Source organism: Hippoglossus hippoglossus, chromosome 2 (assembly GCF_009819705.1).
Source record: "Hippoglossus hippoglossus isolate fHipHip1 chromosome 2, fHipHip1.pri, whole genome shotgun sequence".
NCBI lineage: Eukaryota > Metazoa > Chordata > Actinopteri > Pleuronectiformes > Pleuronectidae > Hippoglossus > Hippoglossus hippoglossus.
This window is the reverse complement of record NC_047152.1, coordinates 7,601,811-7,625,671: the sequence shown is the minus strand read 5'-3', so window position 1 is coordinate 7,625,671 and position 23,861 is coordinate 7,601,811. Positions and strand designations below refer to the sequence as shown.

The 23,861-nt window shown below is 42.4% G+C and overlaps 3 protein-coding genes and 1 long non-coding RNA gene across 7 annotated transcripts; 2 read left to right on the top strand and 2 right to left on the bottom strand.

The window, feature by feature from the left end:
• Positions 1-520: 520 nt before the first annotated feature.
• On the bottom strand, positions 521-9,285 carry pspc1 (paraspeckle component 1). Of its 3 annotated transcripts, none has more exons than XM_034606996.1 (11): positions 8,742-9,285; positions 7,957-8,106; positions 7,700-7,851; positions 7,420-7,515; positions 7,117-7,313; positions 6,932-7,016; positions 6,670-6,775; positions 4,029-4,086; positions 1,899-2,035; positions 1,509-1,618; positions 521-1,471 (listed from the first exon to the last, which is right to left on the bottom strand). In XM_034606996.1, the coding sequence occupies exons 1-11, from the start codon at positions 9,171-9,173 to the stop codon at positions 1,351-1,353; spliced, it is 1,644 nt and encodes a 547-aa protein (XP_034462887.1). In that variant the 5' UTR covers positions 9,174-9,285; the 3' UTR covers positions 521-1,350. The 3 variants fall into 3 exon arrangements, with proteins under 3 accessions (XP_034462887.1, XP_034462896.1, XP_034462876.1); XM_034607005.1 differs by having other exon boundaries at positions 521-1,465; XM_034606985.1 differs by having other exon boundaries at positions 521-1,618.
• On the top strand, positions 4,097-23,861 carry LOC117775177. The gene is made up of 3 exons (XR_004616205.1): positions 4,097-5,620; positions 9,358-9,364; positions 23,849-23,861. It is a non-coding gene; the product is annotated as an uncharacterized LOC117775177 (long non-coding RNA).
• LOC117775034 (ly6/PLAUR domain-containing protein 6-like) lies at positions 10,607-15,657 on the top strand. Its single transcript, XM_034607796.1, has 5 exons — positions 10,607-10,676; positions 13,824-13,973; positions 14,878-14,976; positions 15,073-15,203; positions 15,283-15,657. Exons 2-5 carry the CDS (start codon positions 13,853-13,855, stop codon positions 15,445-15,447), a joined length of 516 nt encoding a protein of 171 aa, XP_034463687.1. The 5' UTR covers positions 10,607-10,676; positions 13,824-13,852; the 3' UTR covers positions 15,448-15,657.
• On the bottom strand, positions 16,440-19,247 carry mmadhca (metabolism of cobalamin associated Da). Of its 2 annotated transcripts, none has more exons than XM_034607656.1 (8): positions 18,785-19,247; positions 18,661-18,706; positions 18,255-18,396; positions 17,907-18,124; positions 17,586-17,691; positions 17,272-17,393; positions 17,099-17,185; positions 16,440-16,927 (listed from the first exon to the last, which is right to left on the bottom strand). In XM_034607656.1, exons 2-8 carry the CDS (start codon positions 18,670-18,672, stop codon positions 16,709-16,711), a joined length of 906 nt encoding a protein of 301 aa, XP_034463547.1. In that variant the 5' UTR covers positions 18,673-18,706; positions 18,785-19,247; the 3' UTR covers positions 16,440-16,708. The 2 variants fall into 2 exon arrangements, with proteins under 2 accessions (XP_034463547.1, XP_034463537.1); XM_034607646.1 differs by having other exon boundaries at positions 19,172-19,211.

The window sequence follows — 23,861 nt, the reverse complement described above, 5'->3', positions numbered from 1 at the left end:
CAAAAACTTACCTGCGAATTCACACATTGATCAAACTGAAAATTGGATGTGGGTAAAGACCTACAAGCATCCTCTTATTATGAGAAGTTATTATGAAATAAGAGTGAGCATGAGTGAAGGCAGATGTCTGATGTGTGTTCTACGATACAAGAGAAAGATGAAATGCATTTACCTGTTATTAATCTATTCTTTAGCAACCGTGACTCCTGGTCAGGGTTTATCACATTTCCCAGATCCAGAGAAAGTCGAGTGCTTGTGTGGTCAAGCACTATAAAATATTTTTTTGATGTAGTAAATTATATAACACAGTTAAGAACAGCTTTAAATGAACCCCCATTCAAAGTCTGATCAAAGCAACATTATGTAACAGCGCCCTCTGCAGCCAAACGTGGGGATTAATTCTAGTAGACAGTTTAATTATTTTTCCTTATCTGCCCTGTGGCTTTAAAAGATGTTCCCAACTTGCCAACCTGACAAGGGAGTTAGTTAATGGAAGAGATAAGTCTTTCAAACCACAAAGAAACAAGATTACCTACAAAGTATTTATTTCTCTTGACCATCAAGTACAGGATGCACCGAAAGCCTCAAATCTCCCCCACTGTGATTCGACATTAAATTAGTTCATAGTATGTTTACAGGGAGGCAAACAATCAGATGCAACAAGAACAAAATCTATGAACTAAGGCAGTATATGGCCAAGACGTCACTAGTCTGGTTTTGATGTTAAACAATGTCCAATCTTAATCTTTTATCAATTCAACCGTCCCACAGATCAGCTTCATACAGTCGAACCAGCACAACAGCAACTGCAAAAATGTCTGACTGCGAGTTGCTTCCATTGCATACTATGAAACTTGTGTTGCAGAAAAACGTATAGGGTCAGTGTGTAGGATTTAGTGATAGCTAGTGGTGAAGTAGCACAATGAACCAACTGAGTATCTCATGCCTGACCCCTCCCCCTTACTAAGTGTGTAGGAGAACATATATAAACCTTCAGCATACGTAAAAAATTCCCAAGGCCCCGTCTGAAGCCAGTGTTTTGTTTCTCTGTTCAGTGCTACTAGAAACGTGGCAAAGCAACACAAGGATAGGCTTATTCTGAGGGAACATATTTACTCTACTATATTCCATTTCTGCACATAAATCCCCTGAACCCTACACACGACCTTCAAAAAACAAAACAGATAAAAAAAAAGCTCTTTTCACTAAAACATATCCAAGCCACAGGGAGAACAGTAGGTCGACAACTAGGTAAAAAAAACAAGAATAGGCTCAGTAACAAAAGTCCCATGAGAACACGGTCAAGTTAGTATCGGCGGCGCTTGTTATTTGGCCCATCAAAGACGCCCCCTACTGGACTCCCCCTGCCAAATCCTGGAGCTGGTACAACTTGGGGGGCCAATGGCTGCTGTTGTTGCTGCTGCTGCTGCTGTTGTTGTTGTTGTTGTTGTTGTTGTTGTTGCTGCTGCTGCTGATGTGGCTGCTGCTGCTGATGTGGCTGCTGCTGCTGCTGCTGATGTGGCTGCTGCTGATGTGGCTGCTGCTGCTGTTGCAGTTTCGGGGACTCCACGTCTGGTCGGCCCCCCATTTGTCCACCTTGCGGGTATCTATCGTTTCGCTGTGGTTCCATGGGGTCAGTGTTTCAAAAAGGGAAGTGGGTTGTTGTAAGATTATGTTGGTATTATAGGGATAGATTTGGGGGTCAAAAATTAAATCCATTGTATCCAAAAATAAGTGTTTTTCAAAGTTCATTGTTGATCCAGGTTTCGCCATCCAAGAGTAAAAGCGAGAGAGAGAAAAATGATTCTATTAGTTATGTCTGCAGATTGAAAAAGGGGTTTAAAACAATCATTTAGTATAAAGCATCTAAGGGCAGGCTTTATCTTTTTATACATTACCATGGCTCCATTCTCTGACATCAATGGCGTGCCCATATTAGCAGTTCCCTCTCCGCCAATGGCTCCTCCCCTTCCACTCATGGCCATCATCTGACCCTGGTTACCACTGGGCCCTGCAGGGGGCGGGTTATAGCCGTCTACATGCAAAACAACGGAGCAGCGGTTGGTCATTGGAAAGTTCCACGAAATACATTTAATTCCCCAAAATAACTTTTGTAGCTTCATGCTATTGTCATGAACTTAACCCCTAAAATGGTGAGGGATGCACATGATTGGTTCCTATGAAAAGAGACTGATCCCCGTTGAATAGTTTTCTGCTCTATTCGTTGTAGCAGATCAGAAGAGGTGGCATCAGTCAACATGTGCATCACAAGCGTTGCTTGCTATCAGCACAGGATATGGTCACAAGACTTTCAAAATAAAGAAAATGGAGCAGAGCCGTGCTCTCAGCTCTGTCAGGCTGTACATGGGCAAAGTGAAGCTTTGATAGAAATGCTAAAGTCAGCATTTTAACATGCTCACAAAGATAATCCTTACATCTTGATTTGCTAATTAGCCCTGAAAACTATGAAACATATTTCTCAAGTAGTTTCTATATTGCATATTGATAAAATGAGTGTTGTCATTGTTTCATGGAGAAAATAGGTTGCTGACCAACATTTAGGGCCAGACTGTGTTATCAAAAGTTTAAGAATTTTAACTGTTATGAAGTTAGATTGGTGCATCCCCATCAATTATTAGTATTCAAAACATTGCTACTCATTTAAAATGAACCTTACTGCATGCTTAAGTATTGATGTTAAACTTCAAGCAAAACTAAAAGATCTAACATCATCGGTTGGTTAATCTGAATATCATGAATATCATTCATAACCAAAAACCAACGTTTATTTAAAACAGTTGGCAGGCGCTGAATCATGTTACACAGGAAATATGAGAGGTTACATTTTTACAGGGACACAAGACTGTGAAATTAGCAGCTTGAGAGTTTCACACTTGAACTAAAATTTAGACCAAATGGACATTTTATCAACTAACCCTTGGATTGCACATCACCTTCAATATAGAGAACACAGAGATGAGGTTGTTAGAAACCCACACTGAACCAGACAAAAAAAGAAGAGACTTGCACAGACAAGATAAGTAAAGTTCAAACTAAAGACAAACCAGCTAAAGAATTCCTCCACTAGTGAACTGCACACATTTAAACTTCAACACACACTAAGTAAATGCTGCAATAAAACTATTACACTTTTGCAATTGTAGTACAGTAGTACCAGTACAAGTATTTGTAAATACTAGAGAAGTTCACCCTTCATCCTTCTACTACATCATGTTGTAGAAATATCAACTAGACTCTGCACTTAGACTTAACTGCAACATTCAGACATAATAGAAGAATCCCCCACACATCAAAGATCCCACTTTTGTTTCCAGTTTAAACCTGAGACAGAAAAGTAAATAGGAATGAAGCACTGCAGTTTGTAAAGGTGATGTGCAATCCAAGGTTACACTCTCTGTTTATAACATGACAAATTTAAACCTCAGACCCCGGCCCCTCATCCTGCAGTCGCAGATCAGCTTTTAGTTTGAGGAATATAGTTTCATATTGTTTGATTCTTGTCAATAATTATTCTTTCTTCAGTAAAAAAAAGGTGCCTCATCCTGTTGCAAAGAAAAGGCCTTTCAACTTGTAAACTTCATGTTTAAATCATGACCAGCAGTTGAATTTCCTGATAAGAAGATTATGATCTATGATTTCATATCTGCATACGACTCAGGATGAGAGCTCGGGGACTGAGGATTTCTCAAACTATGACACCCCAACCCCGACAATGACAGCCCTGCTCAGCACACGGTGTGTTCTGTTAGTTCAGACATCGTGTAGTCAGGTGGTATCGGATGTTCTCTGCTCCTTTTGTACCACATACCAAGTGAGTGCATTTTACACCAAATGAGGCATCAAAATTTAAACTCTCACAAATGACAGTACATCTTGTTGAAAAGGACTCACTTGGGATGCGAGACAAATAAGAACAATTATGTAAAAATGACATCAAAGCACTTATTATCACGTATAATCTCTGTTTGTTCTATCAACCAGTCCTCATTTCACAATCATGCCCATACCTCCCATATTAATGGCTCCACGAGGGCCCAGCTCACCCACTCTCATTTCCTGTTCTCTCTGGAAGAAGTGAAGAAGAGCCTTGAGAATAAAACTCTGCTACAGTACAGGTCTGCAGCGGATCGCCCACAGGACAACACTCACACTGTAAAAGTAGCTGACACAGAACTGATGATAGCCAGGTAAATTATCGGTGGCTGTGTTTATGATTCCCCATCACTCATCCTTGCTTCTAATGCAACTCTGGCAAAAAGCCACATTAGCTGTTAATTCACTGGGAAGCTGATGGAAATGAGCTACAAGTGTCTACATCTACAAAGAGGGCCAAACTAAACAGGACCCTTCTCAATGAGTAAATAAAAGCTTATTACTATCCATTCATTCAGTCGTACATTTGTTCACATCCTCTCACATTATGGAGACACATCCTGTATATAAATACATAATATTACTGTTAAACAAGCAGGACATCAATGACCTAAAACATATGAGCCCATGTTAATGGGTCAATATAATTTAAACTATAACACCAATATGCAAATGCTCACAATTTAATAAGTGTTGAAATGCAGCTGTAAATAAATAAAATATATATAATATGAATATAATGAATATAGAATATAAATACATGAAAAACATATTACAATAACCTAATAGCAAACTATACAAGTTGAATTTAGTTTGCCCAAAGTGATGCATCTAATCCCACAAGTACCAAATGAATGGGAAATTGGGAACAAAAATAAGTTACTGCAAAAGCTGTAAACCTGAACCTTTGTATTCTTTATATACTTACCTGTAAAATGAGCAATATGTTACAAATATGATTATTATCAGTTTGGGATTACGATGCTGAAGCGTGCACTACCCTAATTTGTCCACAAGAAGGCAGCGAAGGCCTGATTTACATTCTGGGAAACATCTGTCTTTAACAATAATCAATAATTCCCAGCAAATAAAATGTAAGAAAGAGAAAGTCAGTGATTGAATGTGAAAAGAATAATATGTAGGAGGGACATCTCTGATAATGTGTACTGTTATTACAGAAAAGTGCTCTAAAATGTGGTGGAAATAATGTTTTACATTAATGGATAATACTTAGTGTTTCCTAAAATCCACACACAAGACATATGAACCCCCCCCCCACTTAAAAAACTATGCATCTCATGTATTCTACTAAAACTTCCATGCATTTATTAACAAGACTACTGACTATGACTAAATACCTCAAATAACAGTTGGCTTGAGGACAGTAAACTGTGGCTGTAATTCATATAATTCTGCTGAGGGTCCTGGATGCATGCAAGTTTATTATGTATGTGTAAAGATGCCGACTCCAACAGGACGTCTAAACGGAGCACAGGACTTGAAGAGAAAAGTTATGACAGATAACAACAACATACAGTATCACTCCAACAGACATTCACACTTTGTTTACAATTACATAATGGCTCTAATTCACTGTAAAAATCTAACCTGCGCATTGCTTTTAAAAGCACTGTGTAATCAAATCAATTATCTATTCTGTGTATGTTTAAAGAATGATGCAAGCAATGATTTAGGTTCAGTAGTCGAGCTCAGATTTGTGCCATTTGTATGTTTATTTGGTAGCCAATCAGTATGCACTGTATCCAGCAAAACTATACGTTCTACTCTCATGCAATAACTAAACTTATAAAGACAAAGTAAACACACACAACATCCATATAGACAAACAATGTGTTGTTTCAAAGACTATTCTTTCTGTTTGTTAAGGACATGAACACAAAAGCTACCACTGTTCAATACTTAACTTTCAGAGAGAAGTTGATTCAAGTTTGGAAAGTGACAGAAGAGGATAACAAAGATAAGATGGTCTCATAAAGAAAGACAAAAAATACTTAAACTCAAATTAAACTACTAGACAGACGCTAGCAGCCTCGTAAAGGACAACATCAGAGCTTTAACTACTAAAACAGCAGCGAGTGACCGTGGTGTGAAAACTACCAAACCCACTGGAAGAGGTTCAGAGACAGATTCAGTGACACTGAATCTGAGCGACTTTGCGTCATTGATCTGGGGCACAGCTGTCACTTTTTACTCAAAACTCAAACATTAGGTCGAACTTATTAAATCCAAACTGAAGTGACCTGTTCGAATTAAAAATATTCAGACTAGAGGCAAATCAGAACGCCTGAGGTAGTTTGCCTCGTGATCCAGCAGAGGGCGCTCACTAGCAGCTTGACCAAAACAGATGGTCACACCAAAGCATCTGAGAAACAGACTTTTCTTCAAAAAACGAAATATATATAATCCACAGTGGTGGTTTCACATGCTGCTGAATAATTTGGCTGTAAATCTACTCAAATAAACAAAGACTGTCCTGATTAAAATCCTTCTACCTGCTGGAAAAAGAAACAACACTATGCAACTATTGTGATACTGACAACTGAGAACTTACTACCATATTATTAGAACATCAAGTCAAATATGCTGAAATATGACATGATGTATTTTTTTCTTTCATTCTGATGTCTTTGTATGAATTAAAAATAAATGTGTGTGCTTTGGTTAAATCTTACATTGGAGTAATTCATGATTGTAGGTGTGCAAATGTAACTGGACGTGTGTTTAAGTGAATGCAGACATTTCAGCTGTACTCACATTCTCCAGGTAGTTTGGTTTGAAGCCGTCTGGTTGGCGTCTCAGGTCCTCCTGTTCTCTGTGTCTTATCATCTCCTCCTCTCTCCTCCTCCTCTCCTCCTCATGTCTACCGACAGGGAGGGCGATGCAGAAGGAGAAGATGAGTCAAATAGACAACTGACTATGCAACATTATGTACTTGGCAGAAAATAGGGAAAAGTATAATAGGTCCCCTTTAAACAAAAAGAAGAAATGATGGTTTGTTCAAAGAATGGCGACACACCTCATCTCTATCTGCTTTCGTCTCTGCAGCTCCTGGTTACGAAGCTCCTCCAGTCTCCTCAGCTCCTCCTGACGCCTCATTAGATCTGGAATGAAGTCAATATTCTCCTCATCAACCAATACGAGTGCAACATGAAATGGGGCATCGAGTGAGCGCTGAACAAACACACAACAAACAGCCCTTACCGTGTCTCATTAACATGAGCTGGTGCTCGTGTTTGGCCGACTCCAGCTCGGCCTCCAGTTTCTCTTTGGCTTCTTTAATGTTCTTGTCCACCTGCTCTCTCTGCTGCTTCTCCATCTCATCGAGAGCTTTCCAGCGAGACGAGTATTCAAACTCAAACGTGCCGGGCTGGGCGAAATGTGGCATCTGCTCCCGTTCCCTAGGAAAAGAGAGATGGGTTCAAAACTGCACTAGAAACAAAGGGACAGTTTCTTTTAACAAAAATGTATTTGTACCATTAGGCAACAAATCCCCTCTGTACTTACTTGTGGTACCTCGGAGACTTCTGCAGCAGTTTTTCGGGGAATCCTTCCTCATCATCAAAGTGGTCTGAGGGCTCCACAATGGCTGGACAAGGTGTGCTGAAGAAAAGGACAAAAACTGTTTGAGTCTTCTACTCAGGGTAATACAGTACTTATTCTTTTGGGCCACCTTTTCACACTTATTTCCCTCACAGTGTAAAACAGACATAACTCCACGCACTCATTCAATCCCAGCCAGCTCTGTGTGTTCCCCCCTGGAGACCCCCCCCCCCCCACTCCTTACTTGGTCAGAAGCAGTGCTCCCTCCGTGCAGCGCTCCAGGGCTTTACGTGCAGCTGCTTTGTTGGCAAACTCCACAATGCCTCTCCCTGAGGGACGCCCACGGTCATCGGTCACAACAATGGCCCGTTCCACCGGCCCAAACTGGGAAAACGCCTGAGGGGGGCGAGGTGATTTTCAGGTTACTTATCACTCCACAGATACCAGGCAATCAACTGACAAGCAGACATTCTTTAGAGTTCATCATCTTCTCCGCTCTACCTGTTCCAGCAGCTCGTTGGTCACGGCTGGCAGCAGGTTGCGGACTGAGAGAGCGGCGCCATGCGTAGCGAAGCGGATCCGGATTGGGCGATTATTCAAAATGGTCCCGTCCAGCTCAACTTTAGCGATTTCTGCCAACGTCCTGGTTTCCTGGGAGACAAGGGATACAATTAGGGATGATGACACACCACTGGGGTGCGTGGTATTTGGCTGCAGAGCAAGTTACTACTAAAACTGTCATAAGTATTGATAGATGTTTGTGTCTCCTACTACTTTACATTTACTTTAACTATTTATGTGTTTATCTTTGACATTTTGCAATTTATTTTGTATTTTTCATTTGCACTTAAAGCTACATCACACTTGCCAGAGCACAATAACTTACACAACTTTATTATCTATCACAAAGTGTCATGTAAACACAAATCATGTTTATTATGTGTAGAACCATCACAACGGAAGTCACGTGAGGAGCAAAACAAAACCTGCTGTCAACACTGAAATGTCAACATTCAGTAGCTTTGGACACCAAAACTGTTAATTTTTATCAAATCTGAAAAATGTAAAATGTGTCCAACCATCTCATAACTTAGTAAAACACAATTAGCAACTTTTAATAACATGATATGAAGTTACAAGAGCTTTATTACAGTGTAAACTAGCATGGTTGCTAGTGCTAGCCTAGCAGCTAGCTCCGCGTAGCCATGGTTTTTCAGTCAACACGTGAAACGAGGAGAACAGATAAACAGAGAATTCAAAGTGAGGCGGCCGGGACTCGAACATACCAGGCGAACGAAGCCGAAGCCCCGCTCTCTGTTGATGAACACCTCGTTCACTCGGCCGTATTTAGCGAACATGTCGGTGAACTCCTCCTCCGGGATGTCGAGCGGCAGGCTCCCGACGAAGAGGCGACACCGCTGGGTGAACGTCTTCTCCCCGGGCTTCCGGAAGCTCGTTATGTCCAGGGTCATTTCTGCGGGTCTGTCCCCGCTTCCCTCGCCGGCTCCTTCCCCTGCATCGTCCGCGGGGGACATCTCCATCTGCTGCTGCTGCGGAGGAGGAGGAGGAGGAGAAGGGGGAGAAGGAGTCTGCGGCGCGGGGCTGTCTTTGTTCCCCGGAGGAGACTGCTCCGAGGCCGGGGAGTCCTGCTCGCGTTTCAGGGGTTGCGGAGAGTTGCTGCTTTGCATGTTCGCGTGCTGCATGTTGCGGTTCGCCATGCGGGGGCTGCACCGTCTCTGCGACGGAGGAAGCTGGAGGGAGAAGGGGCCAATGAGCCGCTGAGGATGCTGCACACCTCTCCACTGCCAAAGATGGCGGCGGCTGCTGCTTACGTACAACACGTAGCGCTTTGTGCATCCAACCAGTGGCGTACGTGAGAGATCCGTACGCCCCCTCAGGGAGGCTGGAGGTCAGAGCTGGGGGGGTGCAGAGAATAAGCCTCTATAATAACAATAACAGTAATAATAAACTTTATTTGTGTGATGATGATTGTGTATTGTGAGTTTACATAATAACACACAGGAAACACTTCCACACACTGAACCCAGAAAGGGATGTGACCAATAATTAATATTCAAGATAGAAAGAAAATGATAGAAATCAACATATAGTTGCAACTTTTGCCTGGAATATTATTCAGAATACTGTATACATACAAATAGATAACAAAATAAAGAGTCATGATACTGATTTATCAACTGACCCACCAGTTCAGTCTGTGGTTTCTGCACAACAAATGGAAACCAGCAACAATTCACCAAGCCACACACTTTACTGGGATTCAGCATAAAGCATGATTTGAAGGCTTCTAAATCCCACACAAAATAAATGACCCCTTAGCATATTTCCAACCCAAACACATTCACTGCATGTGTTTTTGTCATTTGAGCAGGATGTGCATGTTTCTCAGGTCCTGCTAAAGCTTTTTTTTACATGACTGACACACCTGTCCACATACTGTAGCACATCTGTGTGCAAATGCAACTGAAATTCCTCTTTTTGACAAGTGTCTGCAGGGCTGCTATTGTCCTCCATACTCTCCTGTCAGGGATCATGTATCCAGACGGGCCAGAGGGCGGCTGCTTGTCAAAGATGAGCCTGTGTTTGGGTTTGTCCACATACCGTGTATTGTACTCAGGGAATGTGTATCAGGAAGTGGTCGTAGGAAGTGTAAAGTGAAATAATGTGGGTGCTGCTCAGGCCTTCAATCACTTTTGATCATTTTACATATCTGAGAAACTGTGATCTGTAATCTAAATTAGGATTATGGGGATAAAAATGTATTAGAATCATGTCAGTTTCTTTCTCTATGACTTTAAGACCCATAACTCATTATCCTTTTTTTTTTTACTTCTCTCTTTAATTTTATTTATTTTCTATAACTTATTACTTATTATGTATGTCTTATTATTCAATGTGCCAGATGGTTTAATGTTATGATCTGTACACCATGGTGTTCGTGAATGAGAAACAAGAGAATAGTGTAAATAATACACTATAATTGTATTGATTAGTTATTTCTTTATTATCTATGAGATAACATCTACTCTGTAAATGAAAATAAGACATATTGTGGGAGGTGTCATTCGTCTGCCTGGTGGGGCAGAGGAGCATGGTGGTGACGTCACGGTGACGCAGCAGCAGCGCCCTCCTCCTCTCAGCAGCAGCAACAGCAGCAGTTCACTGTTCTCATCTGCAGACTCAGGAAGAGACGCAGCCCGGTGAGTAACATTATAAAGTACTACAGAGACTTTTAAAGACATGTTGTGTGTCGTGCATGGGTATCATTGACTGATAACGGTTCTGATTCAAGATTAAAATGGGATTTAATGTGTGAGCATCACTTTAAAGTCCATTTGCAGAAACTGCATATATATATATATATGCAGTTTCTAGATTATGATGCTTTCTCTTTTTAACTATATAAAGCACTTTATACTAGTTTCTCTTCCACCAGTCACTGTCTCAAAATACTGCTACATTAAAATACAACAATCAATTTCAGTAACATGTAATAATATCAGGATCAAGGATCAACTATTTTTCTGTATTATTTATTACAATTATAAATTGTATTTCATAGTGCATTTCTAGATACTCAAGGCCACCTGTCAATATGATGAATAAACACATGAATAAATAAAGTAAAACAAAGTGTTAAAATCATTCAAGGCACTAATTCTTTACTCCACTATGTAAGTGTTTATTATTAGAAGTCACTGGTCTGACGTTGACCTTTTTAAATCCATGGTAAACAGTGTTTTTTAAGACATCAAGCATTTTATGGGATGCACAGCTCAGCAGGGACCTCGTAATATCTGACAGTCATGCACTGACTCAGTGTGGAGATGCATGGGGGTGCAGACCGTGTGTGTGTGTGTGTGTGATGGTGGTCTGAACTGATGCAAGATGCCAGTGTTACAACACAAAATAGGAGGACCACTGTAAGAGTTCCTGTAATATCTGAGGAGTAGTCCGTGGATCTCTGACCTCAGGAGCAGTTGTGTGACAGAAGTCGAGCTCCTGATGTGCGTCCGGTCGATGGAGCTGAGCTGCGGCTGAGCTTCAAAGAAAATACCCTGGTGGCCTAAAACTTGATTGAGTATTCTTTAGACACGCATGAGCAACATGGAGCCTTTGTCCTTCATCTAACCAATTAAATTGTTCCCATCTGACATGTTATTTTACTAACCAAAGAACGTCTGTTTAAATATTTGTGAGTGCAAATGCCTTCATCATTAGTAGTTATAGTAATTCAGTTGTATCTGTCCAACTAAACAAATTTTCGACATCCAGACTGCAAACATGTCTATCAAATATCCCATAAGTTATATTGTTTTCTGCATATATATGACTAACTGTGATATTTACAATGTTTAGGGTCAAGTGTGTCTTTCAGTCATAAATATATGAGCTCTCTGACAGCACAGCCCTGGAAGCTGAGACATAAATAACATTTGCCTTGAGTTATGTTCCACAACCGTTCAGGAATACGTGAGATATATTTAAAGTAATATATTTGTGTAAAGCACACTTCAACCTCTGGACCTCTGGGGACTTGATTTATCGCGTCAGATTCAGCAGATGAACGTAAATCATCTCCGGTATGAAGAGGTCAGGGACCGGGGGCGTGAGTCAAATAGTATTCTAAATGTAATTCTTTGTGTTTTCTTGTTTAAAATAGAAATGCAAGATAAGAGAACAGGGAGGAAAACGTGTCACTATTTCACTGTGGATGTGTCCTGTCGTGTATCATTAATAAACCTGCCTGAGAAGCTGCACGTTTCAGCCCCACTCATCGACTTTTACACTCACAATCTGTGAACCTCACCCCCTCGTTGTCATGAGAGACAGAGAGATTTACAAGCTACGCTCCTTCAGATTCTTTCAGCCCTGCGTGGCCTTTTAACTGGGACCCGAAGGAGTTGGTCGGCGCTGATTGAACGCCCCCACCTCGCCCTCCATCTCCTCTCCAGTTGTAACAGGGGGCCATTGTGCCTAATCCCTGCCCTCCAGACTCAAACCGGAGTTTACTCCAGGCAAGGCCGAGCATCTATCCGACAGCTCAGAGTTTGAGAGCTAATCTTGAGTTTTCTTTTCAGCGTGCAGCATTTCATTATGAGCTATACAGTAGCAGTAGGACTTTAATGAATCTAAGCTCATGGGCTGAAAGACTTCCCCCAATCCTTCCGAATAATAATGTCATTAAGTCTAACTTCCAGAGAGCAACTCGACTTCTGAGGTGCAAGTTGAAATATCACAACCGATGGTGGTGAAACACAGACTGCGAATAAAGATGGACGATGCATCTTCACGCTGCATTAGGAGCCAGAGTCTCAACGACCTGGATCAGTTTATTGGAGCATGGATAACGCAAAGAAAACAAGCATTTACAAGCACACAGCGACCATAACGCCTGGGGACAAAATACATAAACTATACAACACTGAGTTAAAAGGCATCTGAACTCAGACAACTCCAGTGATCGAAACCAGGTCATCTGGTGTTTAATTCGTTGACTGACATCTCAGTGAATCCACGAAGAGGATTTTAGCTCCAGAGTGGAACAGAAAAGCTCAACTGATCACGTTTCCAGGAAAATATCTTCGAGAATTAATCTGCAGATGAAACATGAGACTTGACAGAGAGCATTTGTAGATCATATGTGAGAAAATGTTAATAAAAAAATTATTTAACAGTGACAAAAAGAGTCAAGACACACACAAAGATTGTCCTTGTCCTATCCATCTACACGGGGAGGCATAATGTATTATCATATGTTAGACCTGCAGTTCCTTTCTCTGATGGAGTCACATAACAGACGAGTAAACATGCTGACTAAACTAATGGGCGACCTATTGCATGACAGAGGAACACAAAATATTTGGCAAGCTAATGGCTGAATTCCAACAGGATGTAAGGGGCTTGTGACTGAATCATAACTCATGTTTATGTTAGAATAATGTTAAGTGTTAGAATAAATGTCTTCCAGCCCTTTGCCGTGCAATTAGTCTTATCCGGGGACGGATGCTAAGAGTAGGGGTTCCTATTGACGCTTAAATAATGAAGCAGGCTCACAGCATGGGCAGCACACACAGCTGATCACAGACCCAGTCCTTGTATCTTCTATGTTTTCTTTATTCAAGCCTCTTGTTGTGATGCTCTGTTTGCTCTTTGAATGGTGTTTTCTTGTATTGTTATTCACATTTAACATCTATTTATTAAAGCACAGATAAAAGTCTAGAGCAACATCTGTCAGCTTTTTTTTCAGGAGCAAATGTGGATTTTCCAAGTGGGAATGAAATTGTGAGGTACTGAGTTTATATGGATTCATCAGCTGATAATGCCGCCCTCTCACTCCTTCACAGGCCTGAGTGCATGAAGCTTTTTGGGGCCCATGATGGAGGGCTGGCCAGCTGTGGCCTGGGTGCTGCTGGTGATCAACATCGCCCACTGGCTGAAAACCGTCCAGTCACGGGACTTCACCATGAAGGACATCGTCCTGCTGTATCCCTCGAGTAGGAGCAGAATGTTACTCTGAAAAGAATGTGTGCTCTAACTGTGAAAACAGTGTAACTATAGATTTGAATAAACAGTTCCATAATAATAATTGCAATTCAAATTTAAATTCAAGAAAAGAATTGGCCCTGATTTGGCTCCATAGCCGAGAGGAACACAAGATAAACGATTTGGGAACTGAGCAGACTGAGTTCTGTGTGTGTGTCTCGTGAGTAACAGGCTTTGTCCTGTGATTGAAAAGCTGCTGACCCCGAGACCTGGAGCTGTCTCTGTTGAAACACATCCCGACTCCCAGTACAGATATGACTCTTGCCAATGGGAAAGCCAAACATCTCGTTGTTTGATCAGCGCGTCGGAGCCAACGGCCGACGTCCGCTGTCTGTCTGCAGAACAAATCTCTTCTGTATGAACTTGACAACGTCTGTCACGTGGGTCATGAGAATAGTAAACAGTGTTTTGTTATTGTGGCAGACCCTGGGCTTAGTGTTTTCCTAATCAGACTTAATGTTGCTGACTAATCACACTGATGAAGATTAAAGAAAACAATGTAGAGTGATTAAGAGTTAAAGTTAGAGCCGGCAACTCGACAAACACTTCACAGACAACACTGCACTTTCCAGGACCTCGGCAACAAACCATCTGAAGTCAAGAAAAACAACAGACAAAAACTCAAACATAGACTGTCCCAACTTTTTTTGTGATGCTTCTATAAGTTGAAATATTTATCATTTTATCATCCACTACCGTACAAGTGAAGTTATTGTGTCTATATGTTATAGCTACATTTGCAAACACCATATAGATGTGTTGTTTCACACATTAACATGTTTTATTCAAAGTAAAGTTCACTGAAATATGAATATCATCATTACACGTTTGTGTGTGTGTGTGTGTCCCCCATAGCTACACCTCATCCCGGTGGCTTCAAGTGCTTCACGTGTCGAGACGCTGCAGATAACTACCAGTGCAACCGCTGGGCGCCGGACGTGTACTGTCCCAAAGGTTAGTTAAAATCACACAAGAAATAATTTGTCCGAATGGTTTATGGTTGAAATGGTACAAGACGATTGATTATCAGAGGGGGACTGTGTCTTCCAGAGACCAAATACTGTTCCACACTGCACATGATGGACCACAATGGACACAGTGTGTCTGTGACCAAGCGCTGTGCCACCCTGGCGGACTGTCTCTATACTGGCTGTACTGATGTCATCGTTAATGGCTACCAGGTATGTGGAGTCTCTGGATTAAACTGCATTAACACTCAGGGAAGTCACAGATCATGAATGTGTGTGTGTCGCCTGTCAGGTGTGCTCGTCCTGCTGCGAGGGGAACATCTGTAACGTGCTGGTGCCGAGGAACGAGAGCAACGCCGTCTTCTCCACTTCTGTGGTCAGCTCGAGCGGGGGGCTTCGACCTCCTGCGGCGCTGAGCTACATCACCATCATCCTCCTCACAGCTGGACGGGGCTGAGAGGGAAACTTTGCATCTATGGGACATCGTCGAACAGTTGGAGACATTTTTTGAGAAATCTGCCGGACGTGAAGAACAATTTTGACTCCCTCATCTTGTGATATTGTTAAAAGAAAAGAGATGCATGTGAATTTGTGTTTATCCTGCGTGATAAAATCAAACCGCATCAGGGTGTTCATCAGAAGGTTCAGAGTCAAAGAAAATGAAATTTAAAGTTGTAATTTGAGATTTGGACAAATCAAAATGTGAAAACACTGCGTTCAGACACATCACCACTGCGCTATATTCCCTTTAAATTAGACTTGTCTTCCCGTCAGGCAATTTTACATTTGTTAAAAGCTTTTTGGTTGATTTATTTATGTTTACGTTGCAACAGTATTAAAATTATAACCACGTTGTAGTTTAACCATTTTGAGAGATTTTGTTAATAACAGCAAAATAGTCCAAAACGTTGAATGGTCTTTTTTTCACCCAGTAGCTCAAACAATTTTTTGTATATTTTATAATATATATTAAGGACTCTTATTATGAAAATGAGACACATACATACTCACAGCTATAAGAAAGTATAATTTCAGCCGGGTCACTTTCTTTATTCAGCAGCTCTGAAGTGTAACGCCTCAACTCAAACACTATCCACATTTCTTCTGATTCTGTGACAGATCAAGGAGAAACAACAGAACACTGTACATACACACAAGTATGAAGAGTGTCGACCAGTTCTTTAAGTCCCACTCCAGAAGTTCATCACTGCCTTTAAATCTCTTCTTTGTTTCTAAAATTACATTTTCAAAATTGCCTTAAAATGGCTTAAATGTAACTCTTTAAAAACTTGATTTTCACCAGAGGGCGACTTTGAATCTGGATCTTTTCACATGAGTTAAAACAGCTGCCTGGATTTGAAAGGTTTCCATGTTACATTCATGTTTCTAAAATTATAAAACATGATGATTCCATCCTCTAAAATCCTCCTGCAGACTTTCTTCAAATGGCAAATATCACATTGTGCACCGAGTGTGTTTCTCCCTGGATGTAGTGTGAGATAAGCCGGGTTTGAAATGTCAGAGTCTCATTCAAGTCCTTAGTAATAAAACACTGGCCCGGCTGCCATGTATTGCATTGAGACAAACCTTCCACTGATACAACCCATGTACCGACACTACTGTACATTCACATCCTTCTTCACAGCTTCTTCAAACCATAAATAAAGGTCATTTGTTTGGATTTCACTCGGTATAAAATATTCTAAAGAAAAAAAAGCCTATTCATCCTCATCCAGTATATTTGAAAGTCCTTGTAGTCTGGCGATGGCGCTGCTGTACGTAGGCGCGTTAGTGAAAACAGTCCCGACAAACAAAGGCGTTCCTCTCATGATGTGGCGGATCACCGTGCAGGAGCCCGACACCTCGATGTGAAAGCCCAGCTCCCTCAGGTCCGCGTCTGTTTGCAGTTGGGTCTGACTTGATGGAGACGCAAAGAACTGCAGGGAAACATGACGCGGAAAGAATCACACAGTTGTCTTTTGAATAAAAGTTTAGAAATATGAATAATATAACAGTGGCCTTCATTCAGTTCAACAGAGAGACAGGGACCGGCATCAAGACTGAATACCAAACAACCAGCACAATAGGAAACACACAGAATAACTCACAGCTGTTCCTGTTGTTGGGTCGATGAAGTCGGCCCAGTATCCTGCAGTCCACAGAGCGAAGCACATCTCTTTGGCTCCGCTCACAAACTGCAGTCAGGAGAGAAAACACAATCAACAGCTGCTTCAGTTTGATGCAGCTCACGTTTCAGGACTTTTAATGCTGGAGGACTGACTCTGTGCAGCAGCTGATCTTTGTCCGGCTCCTCCACTGGCTCCTCACAGCCAATGCTCCTCTGGGTCACCGTCACAACTGTGATGGACGTGGTGGGTGCAGAGGGAAAGAGCAGCTCCAGATCTGACACACACACACACACACACACACACACACACACACACACACACACACACACACACACACACACACACACACACACACACACACACACACACACACACACACACACACATTGAGTTTTCTACAAAGGCATCGTAGTTTTCTTGACTTTAGGTTATGAGTCTCTGTGTAGGAGGATTTCACTTTGTTTACCTTTCCTCAACAGCTCAGGGCAGGAATTGATGTAGCAGTCTGTGTCTGTCTGGGTAAAATACTGCTCAGCTTTGTGGACTCTCAAAGATAAAGGACCCAGTTTGCCCTGGTGAACACACACAGACACACGTTCCAGAAAAACACAATAAAAATCAACACAACACATTAACAAAGCAGCTTTGAGCCCTGAAATTCGTTTTTTTACTCCATTAACAGAAGCCTTCTTTCACTTTTTACTTTTAAAGCAAATAAATGACCTCAGTGTCTACAATGCTAACTAAGGCCCTGTCGGCAAAGAGTAAGAAATACACAAAGACTTACTTGGAACTCACTGACGAACTGGGCCAGTATGAACTGGTGTCGCTCTATGCTGCTCGGCGCCGTCAGCACGTCAGGTACCGTCCTGTGGACTGGCGCCTTCTTTTGGTCCGCCATGCCTTCCAGGTGGCAGTCAAACCCAACGTTGCCTGGTAACTGGAAGCGCTGGTCCTGAGGTCCGAATGGTCCCATGTTCTCATCGGGCCACACAGTCCTGGGGCCTGGAGAGGACACAGCAAGGACATTGGTGGGTGTCGCCCGTCTGAGGCTTTGTTTTGCTTAACATCTGCTAAACCCACAACCCTTACTCTTCAACAAAATGGAGCTTAACTTCCAGTATGACTTCCTCACCTGAGTCTGTGGGAGATACACTTATATACGGCTCGTCTGAGCTTGCGGCGGAGAAGGTTCTGGTTCTGCCGACCCTGAGAGCAGCTAGTGCCTGACGGCCCGCAGCCTGAGACAGGATCCACCTGCCCCGACCACACAGCACCTGCAGAGACAAGAGACCGTCTGTCTTCAGCCAACTGCAGCTTATGAAAGACCAACACATGCAAACAGCACACGATCCTTTTCAAGTGTTTCATTACAGCACTGCAGCACAAGCAAAGGTCAATTTAATTCTGTAAACAAACCTTCAAATTGACATTTGTAAGCTGCACTGATGTTATTGCCTGATTCTAAAGTTATCTCCACACAGTGAATATCTCTGTAAGTCTCAGATCATTTATCAAACATTAGAAGTTGAGATACTTACGCTGCTGGACATCTTGATCTGTGTCTTCAGCTGTAACCTCGTTAACCTGCGTGACAGTGAAGTGACTGTTACTGGAGCAAATGAAAACAAAACACAGCTTCAGGCATGACAACAACAAGCTAACCTGCAGCTAGCTGGAGTTAGCTGGAGTTAGCAGCTGTAGTGATGCAATGGACTCGCGTGTGTGTCTTTAACGGGGGCAGTGGAAACAGGCAGGATCGAGCCTGATACTTCAAAGGTGACCACAGTATTTAAACTTTTAACACACGAGGAAACAAAAAGGAGGCACGCAAGCTAGCTGCGGCTGTTAGCTCGGTGCAGCTAGCCGATCAGCTGATGGGACACTTTCCCCCTTTTTCCAACGGTGTTTAAACGCGCTTAAATACGTCGACACGTTACACAACTGACACGCAACAACGCAGACAGCGATACTCTTTCAAATCTGTGTAAGAAAATACAAATATCAACGAGTTAACGAGGTTAGATTAGACATAGAACACGTTGTTCAGACCTGTTTCTGTCGCACAATAAGCTTTCGCAACAACATAAAGAAAACTACGGGAAGTCGTGAGGGACAAAAAGACCCCAGCGCGATTATACAAGCACATCTTTTTAAGTTTTTGCTAAATAAATGCAGCAGAAAGAAACGAAGCTTGAACACTTCACCTGCCTCTGTGTGAAATTGTGTTATTTTTAATATTCTAATTATGACAATAAAACAACCTATTGTTTAATGCGCATCAGGCTGCATTTTCCCGTTTGTCCACAAGATGGCAGCAAAGGACAAGATAACAAAATACCACCCTGGACAGAATTACATCAGCTCCTGTGAGGCCTTTAAATTCAATGAGGATTTTATTTGTATATTTCTGACTTGTAATGGAGTACTTACAGTTTTCATCATATATATATATAAACAATAACTTATCAATACCCGCTGTGTCACCTGATCGCCCGGGTGTATAAATCAAGATGACGCCACAGAGACTGTGTATGAAGATGGACGACATGTCAGCTCCCCAGAAGTGAAGCCAAAGCGTATTGATCGCTGGCTGCAGTGCAGGTCGTCAACCTGTTCTCCTCCATGATCGTGGACAGGTCAAATACAATGTCCCTAAGCAGCTTTCTGTAATTCGGGGCAGTTCTCCTCTCACTGGTGTATGTTCAAGGGTTTATTTTCCCAGTAGGTTTGGTTTTAATTAGTAATTTTGATACAAAAATTGTGTGAAACGTCATTGACAGCTGAGCCTGATGCACGATTGGTTGAGAATGTGTATCCACTGGATCGATACCAGACTGAGGCTGTATTTGTGTTGTGGTTTTTGGGAACATCTCTTATTGGATTGTACTGCTCTTGTACAGTGACGACAAAGGCCTTTATTTTTTTATATATGTTGAACATATATGTTTTCAATGCCATTTGAACAACTTTGATGACTTTCACTTCACTTGATTAAAGACCTGGTGTGTTTGTACTGGACAGTTCCCACGAGGGAGTCTGCAGAGAACCATGCTCAGCAAATTCACCACCCTCGATCGATAAAGTTTTAAAAAGTGGAAAAATAGAACAGAGTTATTTGCCGTCAGAGGCCGTGAAGGACAAGGACGACCAGTCAAGTGTATTTTGCTGGCGTGCACACATCTCTTTAGCTGACTGGGACATGCTGATTGACACTTTCTCTGAGCTGACAGGATTTGCAGTGGGAGTTTACCCCGGGACCAACATGCCTCACTCACTGTGGGCAGCTGCAGCAACGTGATGCGTCCGTGTGTGTGTGTCTGTGTGTCTGTGTGTGTTTGTGTGTGTGTTCCGAACCATATGTGGAGCTGCAAAGAGCCAGGCTGTCAGTGAGTCTCCCACAGGATCATTTGTAACAGCAACCCAGCATCTACCCAAGATGGAGCCCCTGTGGGGGATGTACACACACACACACACACACACACACACACACACACACACACACACACACACACACACACACACACACACACACATACAGATAAACATGTACCAGCATCCTAAAGCAGCTGGCAAATGAATTCTTCACCTCAGGCCATCTCTGAGGTGAAGAGCATCGAAGAAAGTCACTGCTGGAAATTCAAGACTTTTCTTTTTTTTATAGTGAGATGATCTGCAGCTTCACTGACATTCAAGATGCACCTTGCAATTATTTTTACTATTAATTAAAATGATGAAAGTATTGCTTGTGGGACTGTCAGTCCATTTTGAAACATATTGAGTTCACAGCTGCATAAAACAGAGAAAGGCAGAACACTTTTACAGATGATGAACTGGAACCAGCAAGTGTTTGTAATTTAAAGGGTCTTATCCTATACATTGACTTCACTGATGGGGCTAATATTCATATTAATGCATTTTTGAACTTGTGCCGTCTTCCCTGATTGAACCCACTAAGTCACTGTGGGCACTAATGCAAAATACATGAAGAGCCCCTCCTGAAATAACACATAATTATATGAAAACAGAATAAGAGCGCATACACAGTGCTGCCTCATTAGTGGCTGTAAACCCCAGGCTTGCACTTGGGAAATAATTGAACAGTTCAGCACTGCCGACAACGCTCGGAGCATTTTGGAACCCATTTTAACAAATAAGCACCAGGTGCAAGTTTGGAGGACGGTGAGTTTTATAATAATCTCTTAAGAAAGTCATCAAAGAGGCTCCGGCAAGTGCAACAAACAGAGATGAGTTCTGGGTGTTTTCTACAGAAACAAAAAGATGCTGGTTGATTCATTCTACCAAAGATATGGCATCCACCTCCTTTTATGCACAGTTTTAATTTGCTCATTAAGAGGAAAAGCAAGATATTAAAATATAAGAGGCAGAAATGTTGCAAAAACATATTCATGCTTGGCTGATTTAGAAAAGTAAAGTGATGAAAGGAAAGAGCGGTCTTCAAACGCAGCCTCCAAAGCACGCGACCCCTGAATCGAGACGCAGCTACATTGAGCTCCACAAAGTTCCAGTGACTTACTTTGAGCCGAACTTAGCAGTAGGGGTCAGAAATAGCAGAATATTACTGCAGGTGTCTGTACCTGATGCTCGAGTCTGTTCCAAAACGCTCCGAGCACTGTCAGTGCTGCTGAACTGTGCAATTAGGCCTTTTCCCACTTGTAAGCCTCGGGGCTGCAGTCACTAATGAGGTAGCGGTGTGTGTGTGTGTGTGTGTGTGTGTGTGTGTGTGTGTGTGTGTGTGTGTGTGTGTGTGTCTGCTGTTACACACTGCGCATAAAATTATGTGTATGTATTGAGGGCCCCGGGGTGAAGCTGCAGCACCGGCACCGACTGATACTCGGCTGCTGAGGCAGAACCTGACACACTGCAGACCTGAGATCCTTGATCACTATTTACTCAGTTTGTCTTTGTTGGGTAACACCCACCTGGAAACAGCTCCTCTATGCAGCAGAGGCTTCATTAATATTCAGGCACGCAGTAATTATGAGGAAGATGATTACAACACAGTTTGCATGAGAGAACACTCTGGCACGTGGCACCCTGATCATTTATGCCATTTTACATATCTTTACATATCATGAATGCAAGTCTCCTCTGTAGGGCTCGAACACTGGCTCTCCTCCCATCAGCCAGAGAAGATTGATGCAGCAGCTTTCAATACAAATATGAATGCACGCCTATTTCTGACCATCCTGGAAAGAGATGAAAAACCTAAGAGAAATGTTGCATGTTCTCACTCTGCAGCGACGCATTCAATTTTCCACCGTTTTCATCTGAACAGGTCTCAAAACCTCCAAACGAATTCATGGTATTCAACCCAAATAGGATTTCTTTGCCGCCACTGACCACAAGCAAAAGCAGCAGCTCCACAGAGTACCCAGACACTTGACTTCATGGAAACTACATATTTGAAATGTCGCCACGTGGAAAGATTTGCATTTCTTGCACCACAGCTCAGATCCGAGTGTGGTAGAGCCAGACGGTTGGCAGCACTGATCAGACTTGGAACGTTAATCACTTTTTTCTGGTCCATTCACCTCTCGTCCAGTCGTTCTTAATGCAGCTAAGGAGCAGTCAGGGGCTCGGGGTCTTGCTCAAGGACACTTCAAAACCCTCTCTGGAGGAGATGGCGATGGAAAGAGGAACCGTCTGATTACTCGTGGGACTAGTTTCACCTCCTGAGCGATGCCATGAGTTAGACAAAAGCATTGGTGCAGAAGTTCACCCTCACTTCAATGTCAAACACTGATGTGCATGTAGCAGATTAGAGCTAAAGTGCCCCTTTCTCCAGATGTGGGGCAGCGTTGTCGTTTCAGATTCGCAGATTTGCATTTAAGTTGCAGGTTTATCCTTTAAAAGTCATTGCAGTTTATGAAAAAGTATGAATCTTCGAATTGAGAGAAAAGCAGCTTCTCATCTTTAGTCGTCGACTGTCGTGGGTAGATATGAGCAGCTTTAGTAAATTTCCTTTCGAGGCTTCGTGGTGGTGGAAGGTCTCCAAAGAGCTGTGGGCTGGAAGAACAAGAAGTAACAGGATCATTTATAATATTTTATATGTTTGAGCAGTGTTGGAATTCACAAGAGCGTCTCCTCCCTCACCTTTCGTCTCTTAACCAGCCGGCAGTCCAACGCTCTTTCTGTTCACCCCAGCCCACTGACATTTAACTCAGCCAATGAGATCACCTCTGCCTCTGGATGAGCCAGGCCTGCGAGAAATGTTTGAATAACTAAAACTTCCGTCCTCGTGTGCATCCGCGTGGCAATTAGTGCATGTACGTGTGTGTGTGAGAGCGTGTGTGTGTGTGTGTGTGTCTGCGCCTCATCACATTTCAGGGACCAGAGGCAAGGTAGGGTGACATTTGTGAAGGCACGTAAAACCTTGCCAGGGTCTCACAGCGCTGTCTGTTTGGATTACGGCGGCGGTGTCGACAGGGAGCGCTCCCTGGACGTGTGTAAAAATACATCTGTCGTGCACAGAAGATGAAAACAGACAAGTTGACTCAAGTGAGGATGAGAATGAGCGGTGAGACCTACAGCTCATGTTAAATTGTGTTTCTGTGTTTTATAAATGTGGGAAAACAGCTGGACTACGAATGAAACCATCTTCCACAATCTGACTGTTATGATATATGTTATTATCTTAAACCCGGCTTCATCCATGTTAGTGGATGGGAAACTAAGCTACCAGAAATGCTAGGTGGAGGGATGGAGGTATGTTGCAGTG

Coding starts and splice junctions, on each gene's coding strand:
- pspc1 (XM_034606985.1), bottom strand. CDS start 9,173: ATGGCGAACCGCAACATGCAGCACGCGAACATGCAAAGCAGCAACTCT. Junction 8,107..8,741: donor GCTTCGGCTTCGTTCGCCTG/GTATGTTCGAGT, acceptor CTTGTCTCCCAG/GAAACCAGGACGTTGGCAGA. Junction 2,036..4,028: donor TGGAGCCATTAATATGGGAG/GTATGGGCATGA, acceptor TTTTGCATGTAG/ACGGCTATAACCCGCCCCCT.
- LOC117775034 (XM_034607796.1), top strand. CDS start 13,853: ATGATGGAGGGCTGGCCAGCTGTGGCCTGGGTGCTGCTGGTGATCAAC. Junction 13,974..14,877: donor CGTCCTGCTGTATCCCTCGA/GTAGGAGCAGAA, acceptor TGTCCCCCATAG/CTACACCTCATCCCGGTGGC. Junction 14,977..15,072: donor GGACGTGTACTGTCCCAAAG/GTTAGTTAAAAT, acceptor TGTGTCTTCCAG/AGACCAAATACTGTTCCACA.
- mmadhca (XM_034607656.1), bottom strand. Junction 18,125..18,254: donor TGTATCTCCCACAGACTCAG/GTGAGGAAGTCA, acceptor TGTCCTCTCCAG/GCCCCAGGACTGTGTGGCCC. Junction 17,186..17,271: donor AAGATCAGCTGCTGCACAGA/GTCAGTCCTCCA, acceptor TCCTGACTGCAG/TTTGTGAGCGGAGCCAAAGA.